General features: G+C 35.5%; 1 protein-coding gene and 1 long non-coding RNA gene across 5 annotated transcripts in view; one reads left to right on the forward strand and one right to left on the reverse strand.

The window, feature by feature from the left end:
* Positions 1–20937, forward strand: part of LOC149485087 (uncharacterized) — a 200850-nt gene that overhangs the window by 117666 nt on the left and 62247 nt on the right. The window lies entirely within an intron of this gene.
* Positions 1–20937, reverse strand: part of rdx (BTB/POZ and MATH domain-containing protein rdx) — a 42914-nt gene that overhangs the window by 6103 nt on the left and 15874 nt on the right. For 2 of the 4 annotated variants that reach the window (XM_089699833.1, XM_089699832.1), the window contains 2 exons: positions 6423–6591; positions 511–848 (listed from right to left, as the gene is read on the reverse strand). In XM_089699833.1, the coding sequence (XP_089555959.1) occupies positions 511–848; positions 6423–6497 (413 nt within the window). In that variant the 5' untranslated portion in view covers positions 6498–6591. Of the gene's footprint in view, positions 1–510; positions 849–6422; positions 6592–19391; positions 19643–20937 lie in introns of those variants that run through there. The other 2 variants (XM_089699831.1, XM_089699830.1) reach the window with 2 other exon arrangements.

Here is a 20937-nt window from a genome sequence, read left to right on the forward strand (position 1 = left end):
GGTCCGCCCCGGCTTCGCCCATGGTACATGTTTACGTTTTCTCTACATAAGAACCATCCTCGTACTTCAAGGAATATAATAAAAAAAGAATTATCGAAATCGGTTCAGCCGTTCTCGAGTTATGCGCTTACCAACACATTTTGCGATTCATTTTTATATATATAAGAAGATTATATGTTATTTTTATTGATTAATATTTTATTAAAATAAATTGATTAGATTTGAATCAAAGTAACATTTAGAACTTTGCTAATTTTTACCTAGTACCTAAATTTTTTTAAACATATTATAAACAATAATTAGAATGGAAAACATGATCGTATTATGTGTTATGTAGATATACGGTGTTTTTCCGCATAGTCTATATTATGGGACCCATAAAAGTGCTGCGTATAGCATTTTTATGGTAATTGCATCGGCGTGTATCGCCCATGTGACTTATTAATCTAACAATGAGACTGCGCGCAGTTACGTATGTATATATGACGTATATAATACAATTATACTTGCCTTCTGATAAACTTTTTGAATCCCCAATCCTTGCCTTGAACGAATCTGTACGCACGCTGTGACTCCATCGCTTTTGTTTCTTCCCGTTTCGCGTTTAATATTGAAAACTTGAACTTTGCACGCACTTCTGATTTATTACATGACACTAATAATAAATATAACGATAAATAGTCTTTGCTCTCTTCATCGAGTCCTTTTGGATTTACACGAAGACACCATTTTAATTTATCACTAGCACCAGCTGAGAATGTCGATGATTTTAACACTTCACCCATCTCTTCTCTACAAAAACTAAAATTATTGATTGTCCACATGTAGCTGAACTTAACCACTTTCACCTGTAACAATAGAAAGGAAATTTGTTAATTATATTATTTTGTTAGATTTCTCTACACAATTATATTGAACATTTCAACAATCTCGTTATTAATAAAGTTGAACATTTGGTAAATTGAACAGAAATTAATGTATTTCTCGTCATAAATGTTATTGACGTAAGTTCACGCTGATTTACATAATCATACCTCAGGTGCACGACATCGTGTGCGACATTATTAGAATCGATATGGGCCTAAAACTAACGAGAGACTAGCGATAAAATAATGCATTGTATGGCAAAATTCCAAATACACGCACATTGTCAGCCTACACTTCACCATACATGTTTGTCGCTAAAAATAAAATCAATATTTATTCATACAGTTATACATATGTAAAACGAAGAGTCAATAATTCTGAAAGGTGCGCTTGATACGTATAACGTGTTTTATAACAACCCTATTTAAATAAACACGGGGGTGATACGGACTTTTTATAAGGTGTCCTCAATTAACTCCTATAAACTGTAATACAAGCGGTGGCTTAGATGCCGCTTTACGACTTCATTTATTACAAATAAAACTTTAATGCGTGTACCGCAGCCAAGGTTCAAGGTCGGCTTTTGTTTTTATAATAGCGAACTCGAGATAATACTTAATGGATCGAATTATTTATCAATTCAAAGACAATCTGAATGTCGCACCCGTGTCTCACAATTCGAAATAAATATTAATAAATTCTATTAATAAATATTAATAAATTCTATTCCGAAATTAGCATTGCCGATACATGAGAACTAAGTGGAGATCATTAAGACAGAGAAATAATTCGGACGCGAATTTTACCGGCACAGCTAATTAAATTCAGCATTATTGAATGCCTTGAAACGTTTTTTATTCTGTCTGTGCAATTTCCGCGAATAATAATATCAATACTGTGTTATTATTGACGGTTAGTTAAGGAGGTGATATTTCAATTTTGAGTGTATAGGAGCACGATCGCACTAAGGTCAGGACTGGGTGAGCGTCGATGTAACTTGGTCCCTGGTCGTTGCCCCCGACAATCCGACCGTTGCTTGACTTGCCAGCTTGCTTGCGGTGCTGTTGGGGTCTTCGCCCGGTCGACGACCCACGCCAAGGCCGCCCGCATCATCCCCGTTTGCGGACTTGCCAAGTGCCAATACCACTCGCTAAGCCCAGCAGCACAGAGCGCTGGCCGCTGGTCTTTGATTGTAAAGACAACAACGTGGCTTAGAGGTCATAAGTTTCTATATGAAGCCGGCTTGATCAAAAGGAATTTCATTTTGTCTTGGCATGTTTTATTGCTAAATGCAGGAGCTTTAAATGACGAAGTTAATGCTTGCATAATACTTATAATAATCATAGTAACACTGCAGTGCTGCCAAGTTAGCTAATTTTGGAGCGATCTGCAGGCGTCATTTTAGTCTTTAGTATCTCAAATTCATTAAGCCAAAGTTCAATACCATGTTCAACAACATAATATGACACAGGTAAACTTCGGTAACTTCTTACAAATAATTCTGAATTGACTAGTTTGTTTTTAAATGCCTACACAAAATTAAGCAACTATCACTAAACATTCTAATGCGTTATTCTAATGCGTTATTCAAAGGCCATGTACCTTATTTCTTTATCCATTGATTTTGAAATACCCAATGTATCTTTGGTATCAATTAATAAAGTTTGTCATGAGAAATCATAACCGATACAGTATGAAGATAACGTTCAATGAATAGAGTGAATATAATTTATTATCTATATGATTTCCTATACAATCAGACATATTGCGCATTTTGTTTTCTTTGATAATAGTGTAAATGCCAGTTCATATGTTTGTTATATTTTGAATTAAACGTGAGTGTATAAAATTAAAATCATCATTTGTATAAAATAGACGAAGCGTCGACATTGAGAGTCACGCCGCACGCGTACTTTAGAATCGCCATGACACGTGTTGATATTCCACCGACGTACCAGGAAGTACGTAATACTCGTTAATAATTAAAAGCTCGACTTAATTATACATCACAAAGAATCAGATTAGAGCGATGCCGTTATTACCATAAAGTCGAGAAATGGGATTCCGATTGTGTGGGACCTTAATAAGTAGTCGTTCCGCTTATTCTCATAAAAACACCGTTATATTTCGCGAACTAAATAGATTTTTGGCAAAAAGTACCAAAAAGGCATTACCAGGTCGTCGCAGCCGTGCAACGGTCGTTCCAATTCCAACGTATTCTAACCAACATCCGACAGGAAATTTGAGTATAATTTGAGGTTTTTAACCAACGCTGTTGTTATCTATAACAAATGTATTGTCGTCATCATTTTTAGTCAGGCCTTTTTTTTATCGTTGGGAAATGCATTTACGCATCCCCCTCTACAGCTTTACTGCTCGAGGGGGTATGTGGGACTCGCATGAAGCCCTACCCACTAAAACCCAACGGTGGCCACCGTTCATCTTCGGCGGCAGGGGTTAACAGCCAGGCCTTGTACCCCCGGTGTTTTTTAGTCAGGCCTAGAACAAATAAATCAACTTAAATGGTCTTAACATCAGCTGGGCTTATTTATAGTATGTATTACTTCGGTCTTATAAAATTATTATTTAATTAGACTAATGACTGATCATCAAAGTTATTAAAAAGATTCCATTAAACGAAATACAATTAACAATAATAATAAACCGAGGACAAAACCATGAGTGCTTGTTGCACAAGGAAATTGCGAATGCTTATATTCATCATCGATTGAAATATCTCACACGTGTACCCACTTGCCAAAGCCGCGAACTAACAAGGAAACATTAGTTTTCATGTAAATACGATTAGCGAGCAACGTCAAGATCACAGATAACAAGTACGATAAACAAAGTTATCGGGATGTAGTAACTCCGCAACCATCAAACCGTATATAGGATCGTCAACATTTTACGACTGGCGCGTCATTGACCACTCCGTTCGTCATGCTTTGTACCTACCTATTCTAGAAACGGTATCACACATAAAGAGCAGTGGATGATACAATCCTATTAATAATAAAAAAAAATATCACTTTTAGTCCAGGAGGAATCGGCGCATGAGTACCGAAAACTATTCCACCTCAATTTTTTTACGTGATCCTCTTCAAATTGCCCTACTGATGATATAAATGCATGTTGCCATGGGGCAACCCGGTGCCATATTGTTTAAACCGAAATTGTTTAAACAATTGCAAGGAATTGTTATTTTTCAACCGGACAATTTTTTTTTATATTTTTTATCGAAATACCAATAAAAAAGGTCCAATTACTTTTCACGATAAAGTTAATATTTTCAAAGATATGAATTTTTTAAGGTTTGAAAAATCTCAAATTTGGGTACTTTCGACCCATGAAAAATATATTTAAAAAAAAAATAATATATAAGTAATATTTTTTTTTCAATTCTCTATACAATAGTTAATAATATTGTTAATAGAGATTTAAGAAAATTTCATTGTTTATATCTGTTTTTTAATTGTTAACTTCGCGCGCTCACAAGTACGCGCCGCTTACCTGTATCGCCGTCTCTCTCTTACTCATGCGCTGCATCGGCCTCTCTGTGTCTTGAATCATTATTTATCATTTATCTTAAAAACTATCAACTTTATCAAGATTTCTAAAGAGAGCAATCTTATTAATAATTAAATTGTCTACAATTTGTTTCTTATATATTTTTTTCTGAAATCAATTTTTTTAAAGTTATTTAAGCATAAATTGAAACATGTAATTAAAATTACTTTTTTATCAGTTTATATTACTTTTTTGTTATTATCATAAGTAATTTTTGCATTTATCTCAACAATAATAAGATATAATAGTATTTGAACATTTTTTGAAATCACAATTATTTATAAATAATAAAATTATATTGGGTACGCACTTGGATGTTTAGAAAAAACATTCAAATAAATTGAAAAAAAATAAAATAAAAACTAATTTTATAAATATATATCATGGTGTGTGTATGATTGTGTCTAAGTAAGAAAAAGATTCTTTTCTTTGTTTTTTATTTTCTCAAGGTTACTCTTTGTATTAAACCGCAAGATGTTTGTTTGTTCTTGTGACAAAATTATTGATTATATATAACATTTAAAATAAAAATACAAGTTAGTGCATGTCGATTCTCAACTGATCATTCTTTTGTTTTTTATTCATCGTTATTCAGTCTTTTTTATTTCGTTCAAGACTTAAGATTGTTAAATGTTGTTGCACCCATTACAGTGATTTCGTGTGTTATTAACATTTTTAGATGGATATATAACTGGGTCTTTTACCTTACTTGCTGTTTCAATAACAAAAAAGTAATATAAACTGACAAAAAAGTAATTTTAATTACATGTTTCAATTTATGCTTAAATAACTTTAAAAAAATTGATTTCAGAAAAAAATATATAAGAAACAAATTGTAGACAATTTAATTATTAATAAGATTGCTCTCTTTAGAAATCTTGATAAAGTTGATAGTTTTTAAGATAAATGATAAATAATGATTCAAGACACAGAGAGGCCGATGCAGCGCATGAGTAAGAGAGAGACGGCGATACTTAAAGGTAAGCGGCGCGTACTTGTGAGCGCGCGAAGTTAACAATTAAAAAACAGATATAAACAATGAAATTTTCTTAAATCTCTATTAACAATATTATTAACTATTGTATAGAGAATTGAAAAAAAAATATTACTTATATATTATTTTTTTTTTAAATATATTTTTCATGGGTCGAAAGTACCCAAATTTGAGATTTTTCAAACCTTAAAAAATTCATATCTTTGAAAATATTAACTTTATCGTGAAAAGTAATTGGACCTTTTTTATTGGTATTTCGATAAAAAATATAAAAAAAATTTGTCCGGTTGAAAAATAACAATTCCTTGCAATTGTTTAAACAATTTCGGTTTAAACAATATGGCACCGGGTTGCCCCATGGCAACATGCATTTATATCATCAGTAGGGCAATTTGAAGAGGATCACGTAAAAAAATTGAGGTGGAATAGTTTTCGGTACTCATGCGCCGATTCCTCCTGGACTATTTAATAATAAACGCTTTAAAATAAACTATATAAGTGGTTGTCATCGTATGATAGTTACGAGCTAATCACGTCATTCTATTAATATTCAACCTGAGGGGACTCGAGTCGACTCGACTTACCATCGATTTAAATCTACTGCGGCATTTGGGTTTTTTGTGTATAGTAATTATAGGTATATTAGCAACGTAGGGTATATATTTTCCTGGCAATACAATTGTGCTCCAGACATTTCGTTGAAATGTGTGCCATAACTCTTGAATGCGCTCGAATACGCTCCAGAAAGTGTGACGTGGGCACGTGGCTCTAAAATTCCGATAAGAAACAATGATTCATGGCCAAATACGATGCTAGTGAGTAGTGACGTCATTCATTTCAACGCCCATCACAATAGTGATGGTCAAAATAATGTAGGCAATAGGAATGGTATTGGTGTGGGTCTTGATCGTGTTCGTGTCAGTGTATCCAGTATCTCTGGCTTGTGCTTGTGCGCTTGAAATGTAGAATCGCATTAGTGCGTAGGCCGTACCTGTGTAAAACACCAGTTCTCCGCGACGGGCGTGTTCCCGTCGTGCAACGGGCTGGGCACACGGCTCACCGCCATACCACCGGCGCCGTTCGAGGACACGCGCGCCGACTGTGGAGCGGGCGCGCCGCCGCCCGACCCTCCACCGCCGCACTCACTGCCCGACGCGAGCCTGGAAACACAACGATCGCATTCATGTGTGCTGCTGAAAGCGGCTAACAACTCTTATAACGAACTGCTGAAAAGCTAGTTATGTCTTAATTTTCAATGCCAGGAAGAAAAGAACCTTCAATTCAACCTTGGGACTTGTAATGGGAGCTAATTGAGTGTATTTTGAATAAATTTCAACCCTCATAGAACACGGCGGATTATTTTTGTACGCTCTATACCAAACTGTTTGTCTGCTGATGATTAACAAAAAATTCCCTTTTATAATTTCAATGCAGTTATAAAAAATAAAATTAAAAGAAAAGTCAATTTATAGGGGACCTCCGTTATTGTTATGCTTCTTTGTTTTTATTCTATTTTCAATGCAAGTTTTTTTGCCGAGGGAGGAAACCGGAAAGCGCACGGTGTAGGCCACAAGTCGCAACCGCGACAACCGCCTCGGCCGTCAGGATGCGAGGTCTTTTTAAGTGCAAATTGTAGCAGTATTCTTTTTCCGTACATGAAGCAGGACGATCAAAATCAGCTAAGGTCAGGACATTGATGAATAACCCTGGTCTACTTAATAGCTATAATTAAAAGGTTTATGAAAAATCCTATTCGCAAATATTCCATTTAAACTTAGTAGCTTATATTTTGTTAGGCAATTCAAAAAGTAAAAAATATATAATATATACTATGTATAACAAAGTACGAAAGATAATGAAGTATAATGTGTAGGTACTACAAAACTACATTATGGGCGTTGCATTAACCTTATTACAATATGTGCAATAAAAAACGAGATCATTGTTGTTTTGATTAATCATTTAATGAAATGTGTATGACCTTTTGTAAGTGTAACAATTATTTTAACTACTGAAGTGACCTAGTGACCGAGTAGCAACTAGCAATACAGGCAAATTCACATTATGGATAATGTAGCAACAATATAACGTGTCAATCAGCGAACTCATCTTAACTTTAAATCTGGGCCATAAAAAGTATGCACATTGAGCGCAGGCGCTTTGTGAGTTGACCACGAAAAAAGGTTGAACGTTGTTAAAAAAGCATGTTAAGTTTGGATGTCGAATTAAAGTAGGACTCGTACAATGCGAGAAACTGCCGTCCTGTGAGACTTTCACGAACTGGGGTTTCGATTACCAAATACGCGTTAGAATCTGTGTCAGTTTCATCACCATACTGCATCCGTTCATAGGTTGCGTGCGGCGGCTTTGTTCGAGCGAACGAGGCGCTACGGCAGCTGCGTGGTGTCTGACCAGTCGCAGGGCGAATACGAAATCCTGCAATCATATTGTGTGCGACACGACGGCGCAGCCGACCGGTTGCATTTGCCAGAGACCATCCAAACCGGTATACAGAGGGTTAACAACGATAAAAAAAAATATAATCAGGGGCTATATTTTAATGGTTGCTCAGTGCTCAAAATTGTGTTACCAAAAATAATGTTTGATATGTACATATTGTACATATCAAACGCATTTATATGTATATGGAAGGCCGTTTAAAATTATTACATAAAACCAAATAAATAAATTCATTTAAAGGACAATCCGATAACGGCATACCGGAAACCACAACAAATGTTATAATGGAGGTCAACCAGACTGAAGAGTACAATAAAATCCCATTCGTAAAGGACAAAAAGAAAAACACAACAATGAAATAAACTTCCAAGCAAATTGACAAACCCCTGATCAAGCCGGGAAACTTAAATAAGACACTAACGTAAGTAGGCTACATTAATTTCATTAATCGGCCTAACCCAGAAAGCCAAGTGACGATCCGAGAAGTGACAGAAATAAGGTCTGCTCCACAAATATAATTGACATAATAAAGTATGAAGAAGAATCAAACCAGTACACGTTACGTTGCGTGCATATTAGTCACCAAGCATTTAAACAATAAAGTTTGGTACAAAGACTAGAGAAGCTGTTCAAACGGTGGTATGAATCATGTAAGAAAATGAATCCAAGGCATCAATCTCGGAATATCTATATTCAGTAAGCACTTAGGTTTCCACAGGTGGTCAATTTTTCCATAGCAACTAAAACTGATAAGATATGGCACACGTAGTGATCCGTTCGAGGTCGACCAACAAATTTGCCACTGTAACAAATAGAGCGGCCCGACCGACCTACATACAGTTTCAGTTAACCGCTTTATTATGATTAACAATAGCTGAACTACCGAAACGCCTTGATTGTATTATGTATGATCTAATTCTCAAACGCAATAACTTACAACTACATTTAATTGTAATATGTACATGTATAACTGGTTGGTTGTATTGTAGTAGAAGAAAATATTACACTTATGAGTGGCATATTCAGAATAGATTTGACTAACTTTTATTTTGTTTCAGATTTTTCTGTTTGTTTGCCATTTTTTAAATTAACATACTTTAGCCTTTTGAAGTCGTATAAAATTATTCAGAACGCAGAAATACTCTTAATTTGAATCAGAACGTATCATTTATATGCTATTTGTAAGAATAATAAGATGCGTGAAGTCAACAACCGGTAAAATCTTGAGCAATCTTCGTCGTACGTTTCATTGGTCTCCCGTGATCTTATTTTAGATATCATCCGACCTGCTAGTATATTTTCTATATTTAAATATAACCGAATACTTCTTTAAACTAAGAATTAAAATTCATCGTCATAATCCTTAAAAATAATTTATAGCAGGCGTCAAGTAAGTATCGAATATGGGAAACCATAAATGGAGAACAATATAAATTCAATTAACAGCGACGATTTAGGTATCCAGACAATGACAATAAATGTGGGGCGTAGAACAATAAGGCTTCAAAATGTGTTGGATTTTGTTTCGAAGTTGTTGCAAGTTGCAACGCAACGGGTGAAACGGTCGGGAGTAACTAAGTGAGCAATGCCCTCTTAACGACGACTGCGTGCTATGAGTCAGACGCCCTGAGGACGACCTGACAATAGGGTCCTCGACTGAGTTGCTTTGAAGGACGGTTTGTTTACCCAAGATGTCCTGCGATATTGCACTTTTATTGCAATTGTATTTATTATAAAGAGCGTTGAAACCTTCGAGGGTACGAGATACGAATAATAAAAAGACAAATTATTTTAAGAATTTAGACATGAAAATTATATTTAAGTTTGTACACTGTACCTAAACATATATGTGCTAATTATTTGTGAGTAAAGAACTTAGCGGTCATAAAATTAATAACTCAATAATTAAGTGTAAAGATAATGTAATTATTTATGTGTGTGACGATTGGAAGACCAAATACACGAGGTAAATACTTCCTCAAGGCTACCGTGGTCGTCATAGTCTCACAATTCATGGCAATTTGTAACAATAACTTCTCAATGTCAAATCTATTCGTTATGTACAAAAAATAATTAATAATTCCAATATCTTATTTATAAAATTCTCGTGTCACAATGTTAGTCTGCATACTCCTCCGAAACGGGTGGACCGATTCTCATGAAATTTTCTGTGCATATCGGGTAAGTCTGAGAATCGGCCAACATCTATTTTTCATATGTACCACGGGCGAAGCCGGGGCGGACCGCTAGTTTTTTTATAAATTTAATTCGGAGTCTCCGTCAACTAGAAGACATAACTTCATATAAGTTTGAAATATAACAGCTGTAGAAGAATATTTTGAGCATACAAAAATATTGTCCATTTATAATAAGTACATGTTTACAAAACACTTTATAGCATATGACATTCTAAAGTGTATACGATAAAATATTATCTGAGCGCAAAAAGTAAAATATAAGATACTAGCTTACCGCCCACGGCTTCGCCCGCTTTGTCTAAAACCTAATAAATTTAAAACTATAACCTTCCTCTTGAATCACTCTATCTATTAAAAAAAAACCGAATCAAAATCCGTTGCGTAGTTTAGATTTAAGCATACAAAGGGACATAGGGATAGAGAAAACGACTTTGTTTTATACTATGTAGTGATGTAACACCTCCTACAACATACAAAATAAACCGAATGCTGGTTAGATATTTTACGCAAATCCATACTCCATACTAATATTGTAAATGCGAAAGTAACTCTGTCTGTCTGCCTGTTACTCAATCACGCCTAAACTACTGAACCAATTTTCATGAAATTTGGTATGGAGATATGTATTTTGATACCCGAGAAAGGACATAGGCTACTTTTTATCCCAGGAAAATGACGCAATCCCGGAAATCCCACGGGAACGGGAACTTTGCGGGTTTTTCTTTGACTGCGCGGGCGAAGCCGCGGCCGGAAACCTAGTTATTTATAATAATGAAATGATACGTAATTAGTTAAAGATTTTAACACTATGTAACTACTTATAACATTTTAATAATTAATCACTAAACAAAATAAATATTCAATTCAATATTAATCAGCTACTCAGCACCTATATCACGTTTTATCTTTTTAACTATAATATATAAACTTTAGAGTTTTTATTAAAATATAAATTTCCACATACGTCATTTTGTTTAATGTTAAAGACAATTTAAGTAATATCGTGTACGTGATTGCTAATGGGTATGAATTTAATATAATAACACATATTACTGTTCATACGTACCTACGTAGAGACATTGAAATATAACACACTTCTGTTCAAAAGAAATAACAGCGTATTGGCGTATTTATTTGTAAAACTCCAGCTATTACATAACAAACGGTTTATTTACGACTATAAGTAACCTTGCAATTCCTCTGAAATCTTCATTGATTCCGCTGACGTGGGATACGACTTGAGGAGCTAGTGAGTTTCCGTTTGCTTCCGGGAGGTGGTCCAGGGAGGAGGGAATAATAAAAGCGAGGCTGGCTAACGTAAATATTATCCTATAGTATAAAATATTGAGTGTTGACAGCAATCTAACGCGGAACTGGCCAACACCTCTATTCGTCCGAGATGTGCGAGGACGCGCAAGGTGACCGCGACTCGCATGTGTGTGTGTGTGTGTGTTATATATACACATTATGTTTAAATGACACGTCCAAGTCTGTCGGTGTTATAATCGCGTATTGTTATATATCGACGCTCAATGACAAAGTAATATACTTATGCGCCATTTAAATTATCGTAAACTTAGATTCGGTAGCTTTTTATATGTTCCTAACCTAGAGGTGATTCTTTTACATTTAAATGTTATCATATATCATAATTTCATAACCAAGGTACTTGCGTGTATTTTCACATTTTATGAACTCTTATTTCCTACCAATACAAATTCGAAGGCTGTAAGTATGGATTTCAGAAATTATGACGTGAGAAAAATATAATAAGATTATCACAACACTCTAAAAATAAATTCATAGTCATAATTTGATTCATGCATAATATAATAAGCATATAAAACACACAGTTTAATACAAATAATTATAAAAAAAGAATAAAAAATGACAAAAAATAACTCTACGGATCGACGGTTCCTATACCACAGCAGTGAGCAGATCAGCACGAAGAACTGACTTGAGGTATTCACAATTAGAACAATAACATATACGTATAGTTTGCTCTTCCTCCTCTAACGAGGCATCCTATTGAGTTACACAATTTCCTTGAAGGCTGCAAACAGACCGGTTTCCCGCTTATGGGCGACGTTTGTCGCTAACCGTCAGGTGACGCGGGCGCGGCTGATGCTCTTCTTTTTTTGCCACATTGAAACCATAATTAATTACCGGGCGATTTTTTTTAACGGGCTTAAAGTAGCAGATGTCATAGAGTGATAAAATAAATTATTATTAAACTACGATTCAAATAAATACGGAAAAGGTATATAATATAACCAGAAAAGTATTAACATCTTTTGTAAAGTTGTTGCTATGTTTTCTACTGCTATATCAGTATTTTTTATCAGAAACGTGACAATTAATACAAACATAAATTATATTTTCGTTTAATGTGCGTGATGAATACGTTAAGGTTACAATAGTAGCTATATCGGTTATTATCTATTGTCGCAGCATTGTCTACGTTTTACGAAACGTGCTTGTGTGATTCAGAAAGTGTTTGTTCATTTATTACTCAAGAAAACCAATAAAATAACCAACCGTGCAATATGTGACAAAGAAATATATCTAGATCTCTAATTTCTATTCAGTTGCGCTTTTAATTGTTTGAACTGAGCAATTGCCTTTAGATTATGTACAACGTGGAAAACAAAATATTCCATTTTCTGTTCTCTCGATTAAAATGTATACAACTACTATAATACCTTATGCCATATATACAGTTGACTGTTGAACACGCAATACAGTTTTAAGTCTCACTGTAGTTCAATTATCATTTCATAGGTATATGTTATTATTTAAACTGGCCATAAATAATTATTATTGAAATAAATTCATTTTTGTCGTACGAAAGGCGCATAGCAAATCAGAGAAAAATATTCAAACTCGTTGAATGAGCATACTTGAATATTTATTAGAATGTAAAATGTTTAACCTCGCATGGAGTGGAACAGCGGATCCGCAGACTTAATAATGGACAGTTAATGTGTGACGTCACGGCCTTCGTAGGTTCAGTTGTGTCGTTGATGCACGCACGCTTACCCACCCTAATTTAACAGTAATTCAAAGACATTAATAGCCTAGTTCCTAGTGAATTGATAAGTAAACAAAGATTAAAGGCCTGCGCTTAAATATAATCTTGAGTAACGTTAACCGAGGATAAGCTTCGAGGCGGAAGCAAGTGTAGCGAGGCCGAGGACATACAACCAATTCACAAACTGAGCGACGCGACGTTTATAAGCAGTGGAGCCACGCACGTCTGATCATGGATATTTTGGATGGACGTTTTTGTTCTAGGAGTATACCTTAAAATCACATTCATGATATAAATTGACAACTTCCCATGATAAATCATGATTAAGCTTCCAAAACTTTAAATTTTAAATAGCCGAGTAGTAAAAAAGTACCGTGATAATTAATTATCAAGGATATCATAGAAGCTATAAACGAATTAAAAATCATAAACGAGCCAAGAATTCTTGACACCGGAATGAAATAATAAATGTCTGCGTGCGAATTGTGAACATAAATTATTTTGAAATTATTACGTCGTCACTTGACATGTTTTAAATACAAAGAGCAGAAGTTTGCGCGGATGATTATGCAACGTCCCCAGACGACGTGAGCTGGTATCGCGCTCGGTGGGCGGGCGCGGACCAACACGACAGTCGACACAAGCACAACTCGCAACTCACAGAGTCTTGACATTGCACGCAACGAGCCGACAACATTTGGCAATACGACTATTGGAAAGCAAACACATCCATGGTTTTGTAACGCCACGTTTAATAAAGAAGCACTAATCTAACTGGAACGGATTGATTTAAAGTCGAATGAGAAACTGTGCCACCTCGGTCATAAGTAACCGTGCTCCACATTGTTATACTTACTTTCAAGTACGCAAACAAATAAATTAAAATTTGTCATTAAACCTTTTCAGCGTTACATAAAAAGTTAATGCGGAAATATGATAAGGATGTTAAATAATTTGGTCATGAAATATCTAAATTTATACATTTGGCCTAGAACATTATTACTTCACTAATTTACGAGAGGACTACGACGATTGGCAGAACCTTGACTTCTGCCTAATACAAATAATGTGACCCTACTTCCTCATACGCTTACGAGCCCCGTCAGTGTCGCTTGCACTTATTAATGCCACTATTCAACCACAACCACGGCCATTGCCTTTTTTGATAAAATAAATTTCAATACTTTTGCATAAGCAGACAGTCACTATACAAAATAATGTACTTATTTAAATACCTATATTTAGCAACACCTTTGCAACCTAATTTCTAATGTAAGCATACCATAACATAGTTACCATAGACAAACTAACGCAAACAAACAATGGCTAAGTTAAACATAAAGGCCACGACATTATTATTGAGTGTTCTGGCGCAGATATTAAAATATTTACTAGCCCTGACACATCAGAAGTAAATGTGTAGGTGCGTGTTGCGATCGCTCCGTGGCTATACGCCTTAGTGTGCGTGTCAAGATTGTAGCTGGTACAGGTAGTCAGCTCAACAGCAGCGGCATCGAGAACGCGACCCGGTTTGCCGATCGAGAAAGCATCTACAAAACTCGGTTGAGGCCGCGCATATAGCGGAGAGGACGCGGACTTTAATTTTCTTGAACGGACCTTATAAATCAACAATTTAAATCAAGTTCAAACGTTGTTGTTCTAATTGTCCGTCATTTCATGAATAACCTCGCGAAAACTACTGATTCGGTATCTATTGATATGAAACAACTTCCGCGTGATAATGAATTGTATATAGCTCACATCTCCTTGAAATATGTTTATACCTATTAAAAGTAATTTTGGTAGGTAACAGCATTTTTTAAAAAGTTCATAATGTATTTATAATATCGATGCGAGACTGAAAGTAGTCCTTCACCAACCGTTCACCACAACAATTTGCACCAGAAGGGCCGCACTAATGTCATGGCAGTAAATAAATATGTTTCACTAGTCACTTCATTTGCACCTTGTAAAATATGAAATTAATATTCATAGTTCATACAATATTTTTCTATAATCTGTCAAGGCAAAATTCAATATTTTAAGTTTATGTGTAATGTATTGATATTGGTTCAGCTACGTCCTAGACCTTGAATTTAACGTCCCTGTTCCACTTCTTTACACATCTTTACAATACATTCATTATACACATTATCTAGCACATCACTAGCAATCTAAAAGGGATTTAATATTGAACAAAACTTATACCGATCGCTAGCATTTGTAGATATCATAAAAATTATCACGATGATACAATTGCCAAGTTTGTTCATAGGCAGAAAACGGGGTCAAATTTGACATCGTAACGCGTTTGACCTACTTATGTAGCGCAAAGTATTTGAAAAAAATTGGTATAATGAAGGCGGATTTGGTTCATATAACACATTTTATTTTGATCTATATATGCTCATTGTTACAATATATTTATAATTGAAAGTATTATTGTATAAAATGCTTTTTACATTGAGTGTTGGAAAAAGTACTGACATAATGATTTACATCCAGTGTCATCGATTTCGGGTCAAATTGTACGATAAGGGGCACAAGGTAAAAGATGGTGCATTGAAAGTGGCCTTAAGCCCAATAGCGATCTGCGACCGTGTCGCTTCCTATTGGCGTGGATCTACAATGCCTTCTACCGACGTGAAGGTGTTGTGACTTAAAGGCCGAGCACTAGCCGACAAAAGCCAATAACACGTGGTAACAATATTTCCTGAAGCATCTCATTATTTTAAATTTGTATAATATATTGGCACGAATATTATGTTAATTAGCAATTTTCTTAAAGACAAATTTTCGGTTATTAAAACTTTCTCAAATTTTAAGCGAGCTTCCATTGCTGAAGCAGGAGAGCGATAAACGTGACCTCGATCATTTAATAAGACTCACGGAGGTGAAACACAAATGTTCAAACTTTACGGGTCAACTGAATCAGGGGCTGCTCGTCGAGGGGGAGTTGTGGGGAAGGGTGTAGGACAGAAGGGAAGGACCCTGACACAGATCCCAAACACATCAGTAAAACGAGCGAAGGCCTCGAGATTCGGGTACTACTTTATCATCGATTATTATTATTTGGCGTGGTACAGCATGTATAAAAAATGGGTCAAATATTAATTGGCAATACTAATCTAGACAGTGTGTATTCAAGTACATAGTTGAGTCATGCTACACTTGGGACTTTTTTATCTCTGGATTAATTTTAGACTAACAGTGACGACGGTAATGTAGTTAAACTACCAAAAACACTATTCGAGAGAACGTAACGTGACCCGGTCTCGTCATAACTTTACGGGGCCACTTTCAGCTTAGTAATGACAGCTCGGGTGAACGGTGCTGAGTTCTTTTGCGTTGCGACATTGTGTGTTTAACTGGCCCAAAAGACTTATGCGTGTCAATCCTTTTACCTAAAAAGTATACATACATTAATTTATGAAGTTTTCGTAAACGAAAGTTTCTAAAGAAAAATAACCAGATTAGATTCCATTAATTTAAAAAAAATGCAACAATATTTGAAAACACCCACAAAATTGCTCATTTTAGTTACTCCCACAAATCACGTAAATATGACTTCCCTGATAAAACTCTTTAGCTATTTGATTTATATAGAACACAATAGCCGCGATCTTGCTCGGGGCTAATGAATAATGATAAAACATACATATTGAATAACTATAGCGTTCATAACAAGAAGTACGGCAACGATATTAAATAATGAGCAGAAAGAAAATCTTAATTACGCCTCCAGTAGACAGTATGTCAACTGGACAGTGATATTCATTTTAGTGATGCATCAGTCAGTTTCAGAGACGAGGAATGTTGTTTATTGTCCATGTTTTGATTATATAATATGAGTACCGTACGTTCATAAAATATGTATCCTATAGCGGCTGATGCGATTAGCGTTTACGTTGTCGAAAGCGTGGTGAATATTATTGGAACCAAAATACTGTTTCGCCACAGCCGACAGGCGACAACCTACTTCAGTTATCGCATTCCGCTGCGAGTGAAACAGGAGCACGGAGCGGGCTGAGCCGCAATCTTTCGCTTTGTGAGCGCGCACCGGGGCCCTCGGTTGCTAAATTGATACACTCTTGCGAAATAACCTCGCCCAACTTATTCGATCACAATCAAATTAGACAGAGGCGGCCTGTTTTCTAGATTTAGCTTTAAATGTCCATCTATTTCGTGCAATTGAAGATATTGCTGTACTGCTATTCATTCATTTATCTATGGTAAAAAGGAAAGGACTAATTATTATTTTGGAATATATGAGATTCAAGAAAACTCAGTCTAATTGAAAGAAAAAAAAACTTTGTGGGAAAAATAGTGACGTATGTTAACTTAGTTACGAAAATTGATTATGGATAGTTTTCGTTGATTATTGACTTTAACTTCAAAAGTGGGATTCCAACAAAGGGCTATCCAATCGTTTCGTCCTTTACGCCCTTTGTTATCTGAAGTGTCAATAATACTTTCACAAACAAACTTTTGTACTTGGTAGATAATATGAAAATGTTTATAAATTAAATTCAAGTAAGAATATTCTCAAGGAATGGAGTGGAACTGAATAACCTCTAAAGAGCTTGTGCGTGCGCATGGTGCGTTTTGTTTTTCCATGCCTATAAAACACATTCTCTTTGAGCTTTTTTCTGTATTTTGGACTTTTTAATGTTTCTTTATGTGCTGTTAAATGTCAATTCATTCAGATTTAGTATTACCAGAAATCTCATCTCTGGTTCAAAGAAGATGATACAGAAAATATAATATGATAATGCTATACTCATACTGTCTTCACACCCTACGTAATCGAATGTATATAGAAAGTATTAAAAAAATCCATCCCCTCGCCTCGTGTCATGACAGCACGCCTTCGTTTTTGAAAAGTCCTTTGAGGCGAAAGGACAACGACCCCCGCACAAATGTATTCTTGCGAATCTTTATCTTATGTCCACCACAAGTATAACAAAAATACAATAACAATACGCATGCACTGCGCTAAGGACAAGGGATAAAGCGAACGGAGAGGACGACCTTTATTGAAAACTCACATATTTACTACCTGCTTTAGTCAACTGGTAGTAATATGCCTTTGCAGTCGATAATAATTAATATGTCTTGCTTTAATTTTGTACCTGACAATTAACATTTTATATCGCAAATCATTATCTGTAGAAGAAAAGAAAATAATGAAAGTTATTTCAATTTCTTCAATAGTTGGAATGTAGGTGAAATACAAGAACTTTTTGTTGAATGGGAAATGAAAATGAGGAAGTCAATGTTACATAACTATTTGTGTAGCTAAATGTTATAAGGACGGATGCTTTATTGCAGGTATATTCCTTATATCATTATAAACGTTAAATAAAAAAGGCACCCAAAAGTTCACAAAGCTCGCATTGTGGTCTTGTTCGGCTCGGGTATCTTCTTTACCTGCTCCAACAAGAGCGATACGATTTCTCAATACAAACAAAAAATGCACAGATGATTCTTCAGAGACCAATGTTGAAATAAATATGTTTATGTAAATAATTGTCAATTTACTAACATGTTGTCGTATAAAGCTGAAGTAGGTATATAATGATAGGCCTAAATTTATTTTTCATTCACCAAATGAATTCTAATTATTGTAATTAGGTAATTTACGGTCATTTTGTGTATCTCCAACACCGTCACGAATATAAACAAATATACAGATAATTTCGTAGAAACGGTAACGTATGAACAGGCGACAGTGGGGTTTACATTGGGGTAACTGTTGCCGACGAGGGTGAGGATGAAGAGAAAACATCGACATCGCATTAACCCACGACGAGGGGACGTTTCGTAGATTAAGGTAAATATGAAACTGACGAAACAAACGATGGAATTTATAGTCTCTCAAAGAAAATAATTGTTGTAAAAGTGACTCGATTTCTAAGTCGCTCCCTCTACCTGCCGACGATCAGCTTACACAACAAAGAAAGTTAAAACGCGAGCGAGGCTTAGTAACTTTCGCTATTTGCAATAACATTTATGTGTATAATTTGGAGATTGATCCAGCTAAGCGTAAAGTCCCATAGTAAATAATTGATAATACGAAGAGATCGCAATATTAAAAACAAATTTCAGCGATGAATTAATGATATCTTAATGTAAATCGCATGCATAAAGACCTGTTTTAACAGGACAAAATAAATTCAAAAAGAACTAATAAAGTAAAAATCCTTCGATGTATAAATGGTCAAATTAAACTAGTTCCGCGTTGACTTCAACAACCAAAATAGCTCACCTAGCTAAGGCCATTATACGTTCGTATAATCCAATTTTCCAAATAAGTGGCACTTCGAGAACACTGAAACACTGGGGTGAAATTGTAAAAAAGTTATATCGTCCACTATATAGAAATAACTTGAGTGTGCGAGTGCGTATCACGTTTGACAGTTTCACTTCACCACATGGTTTTCACGTCGCGCTCAGTGGCCTGACAGACGTAAAGCGCACTCGACGAGCGACGGACGACTGATTGTTGTGTGCGACTTGCGAGTCTTGCGACTCTGGCCGACCGGTGGCAGGCCCGTTGGCGAGCGCTCGGCACGTTAGCTCGCGCCTCGCAGAGCGGAGCGAAGGCGCGACTCGCGAGCCAGCGAGGGCGCCCGCCCACGGAACAGCTGCGCACTAACGACCCTTTCTCTACTCGACTTCTCTGTTTTCATTTGGTGAAAGCCCAAATAATGTGCTTATTATTCCGATCTTTATTTACATCTCTATATAATAAACTAGCGACCCGCCCCGGCTTCGCACGGGTGCAATGCTGATACTAAATACACTACAGAAAAACTGTGAACGTTGTATATAAAAACATAGCGTCCCGCTCCGGCTTCGCACGGGTATAAAATAGATAGCCGGGCGGCCGGCCTGTAGCGCTGCAAACGCTACGTCCCGCAATTTTTAAATCTGTAATATCTTCGAAAATATTCACTTAAATCATACGGTGTAAAGGGCCATATAGATCTATATTAAATGAACAATGTATTCAAGGTATTTAATTGGTTAAGGATTAATGCTGTATTGGTTAAAATCGCATCGAAAATTAGCCATTATTTGTCGTAAAAAGTAAATGACAAAAAAAAGTTATTGTGGGTTATCCATAAGAGATAGACATATACCATCGCGGACTTTTCTGTAGACCTTTTCAATGTGTATAATACTTAGTACATTATTTTGATAAAACTCGTAGGGTTCAGCCTGCGTTTGCAATTTAGGCGGAAAAAATGTAATTTTTTACGACATCACATTAGAAACCTCAAAAATAACAGTACTTCTCCACTATTTAATGGATGTTTTATACATATAAACCTTCCTCTTGAATCACTCTATCTATTAAAAAAAACCGCATCAAAATCCGTTGCGTAGTTTCAAAGATTTAAGCGTACAAAGGGACATAGGGACATAGGGACAGGGAAAGCGACTTTGTTTTATACTATGTAGTGATGTTTTATTTATTACATTATAATAAATTCATCAAATTCGTAAAAATAGAGATATTGTATTAGAAGTGGGATTAAGTATCAATGAAGTAAATTCATGGCCGGATAATTCTTTGTCATATTTCTTATAGAAATTTAAAAATAAAATGTAAATAGGTTATACTTAGGGATAAATGAAATGGGTGTTTATTTTTTGAGGTGCCTCAGTAGGTCTAGGTCAAGGTCTACGTACGTAAGTAGATTCTAACATTATTAATCCGACGTCTTTTAGATCTTCTTTAAAATTAGATTTTAAAATGAAATGAACAGTAATACATAATATTATCCAGATTATACCTAAACACATCT

Source organism: Colias philodice, chromosome 10, assembly GCF_061535455.1.
Source record: "Colias philodice isolate Cphi_HAF_F1 chromosome 10, ilColPhil1 Martin Lab GWU primary, whole genome shotgun sequence".
In the NCBI taxonomy this organism is placed as follows: domain Eukaryota; kingdom Metazoa; phylum Arthropoda; class Insecta; order Lepidoptera; family Pieridae; genus Colias; species Colias philodice.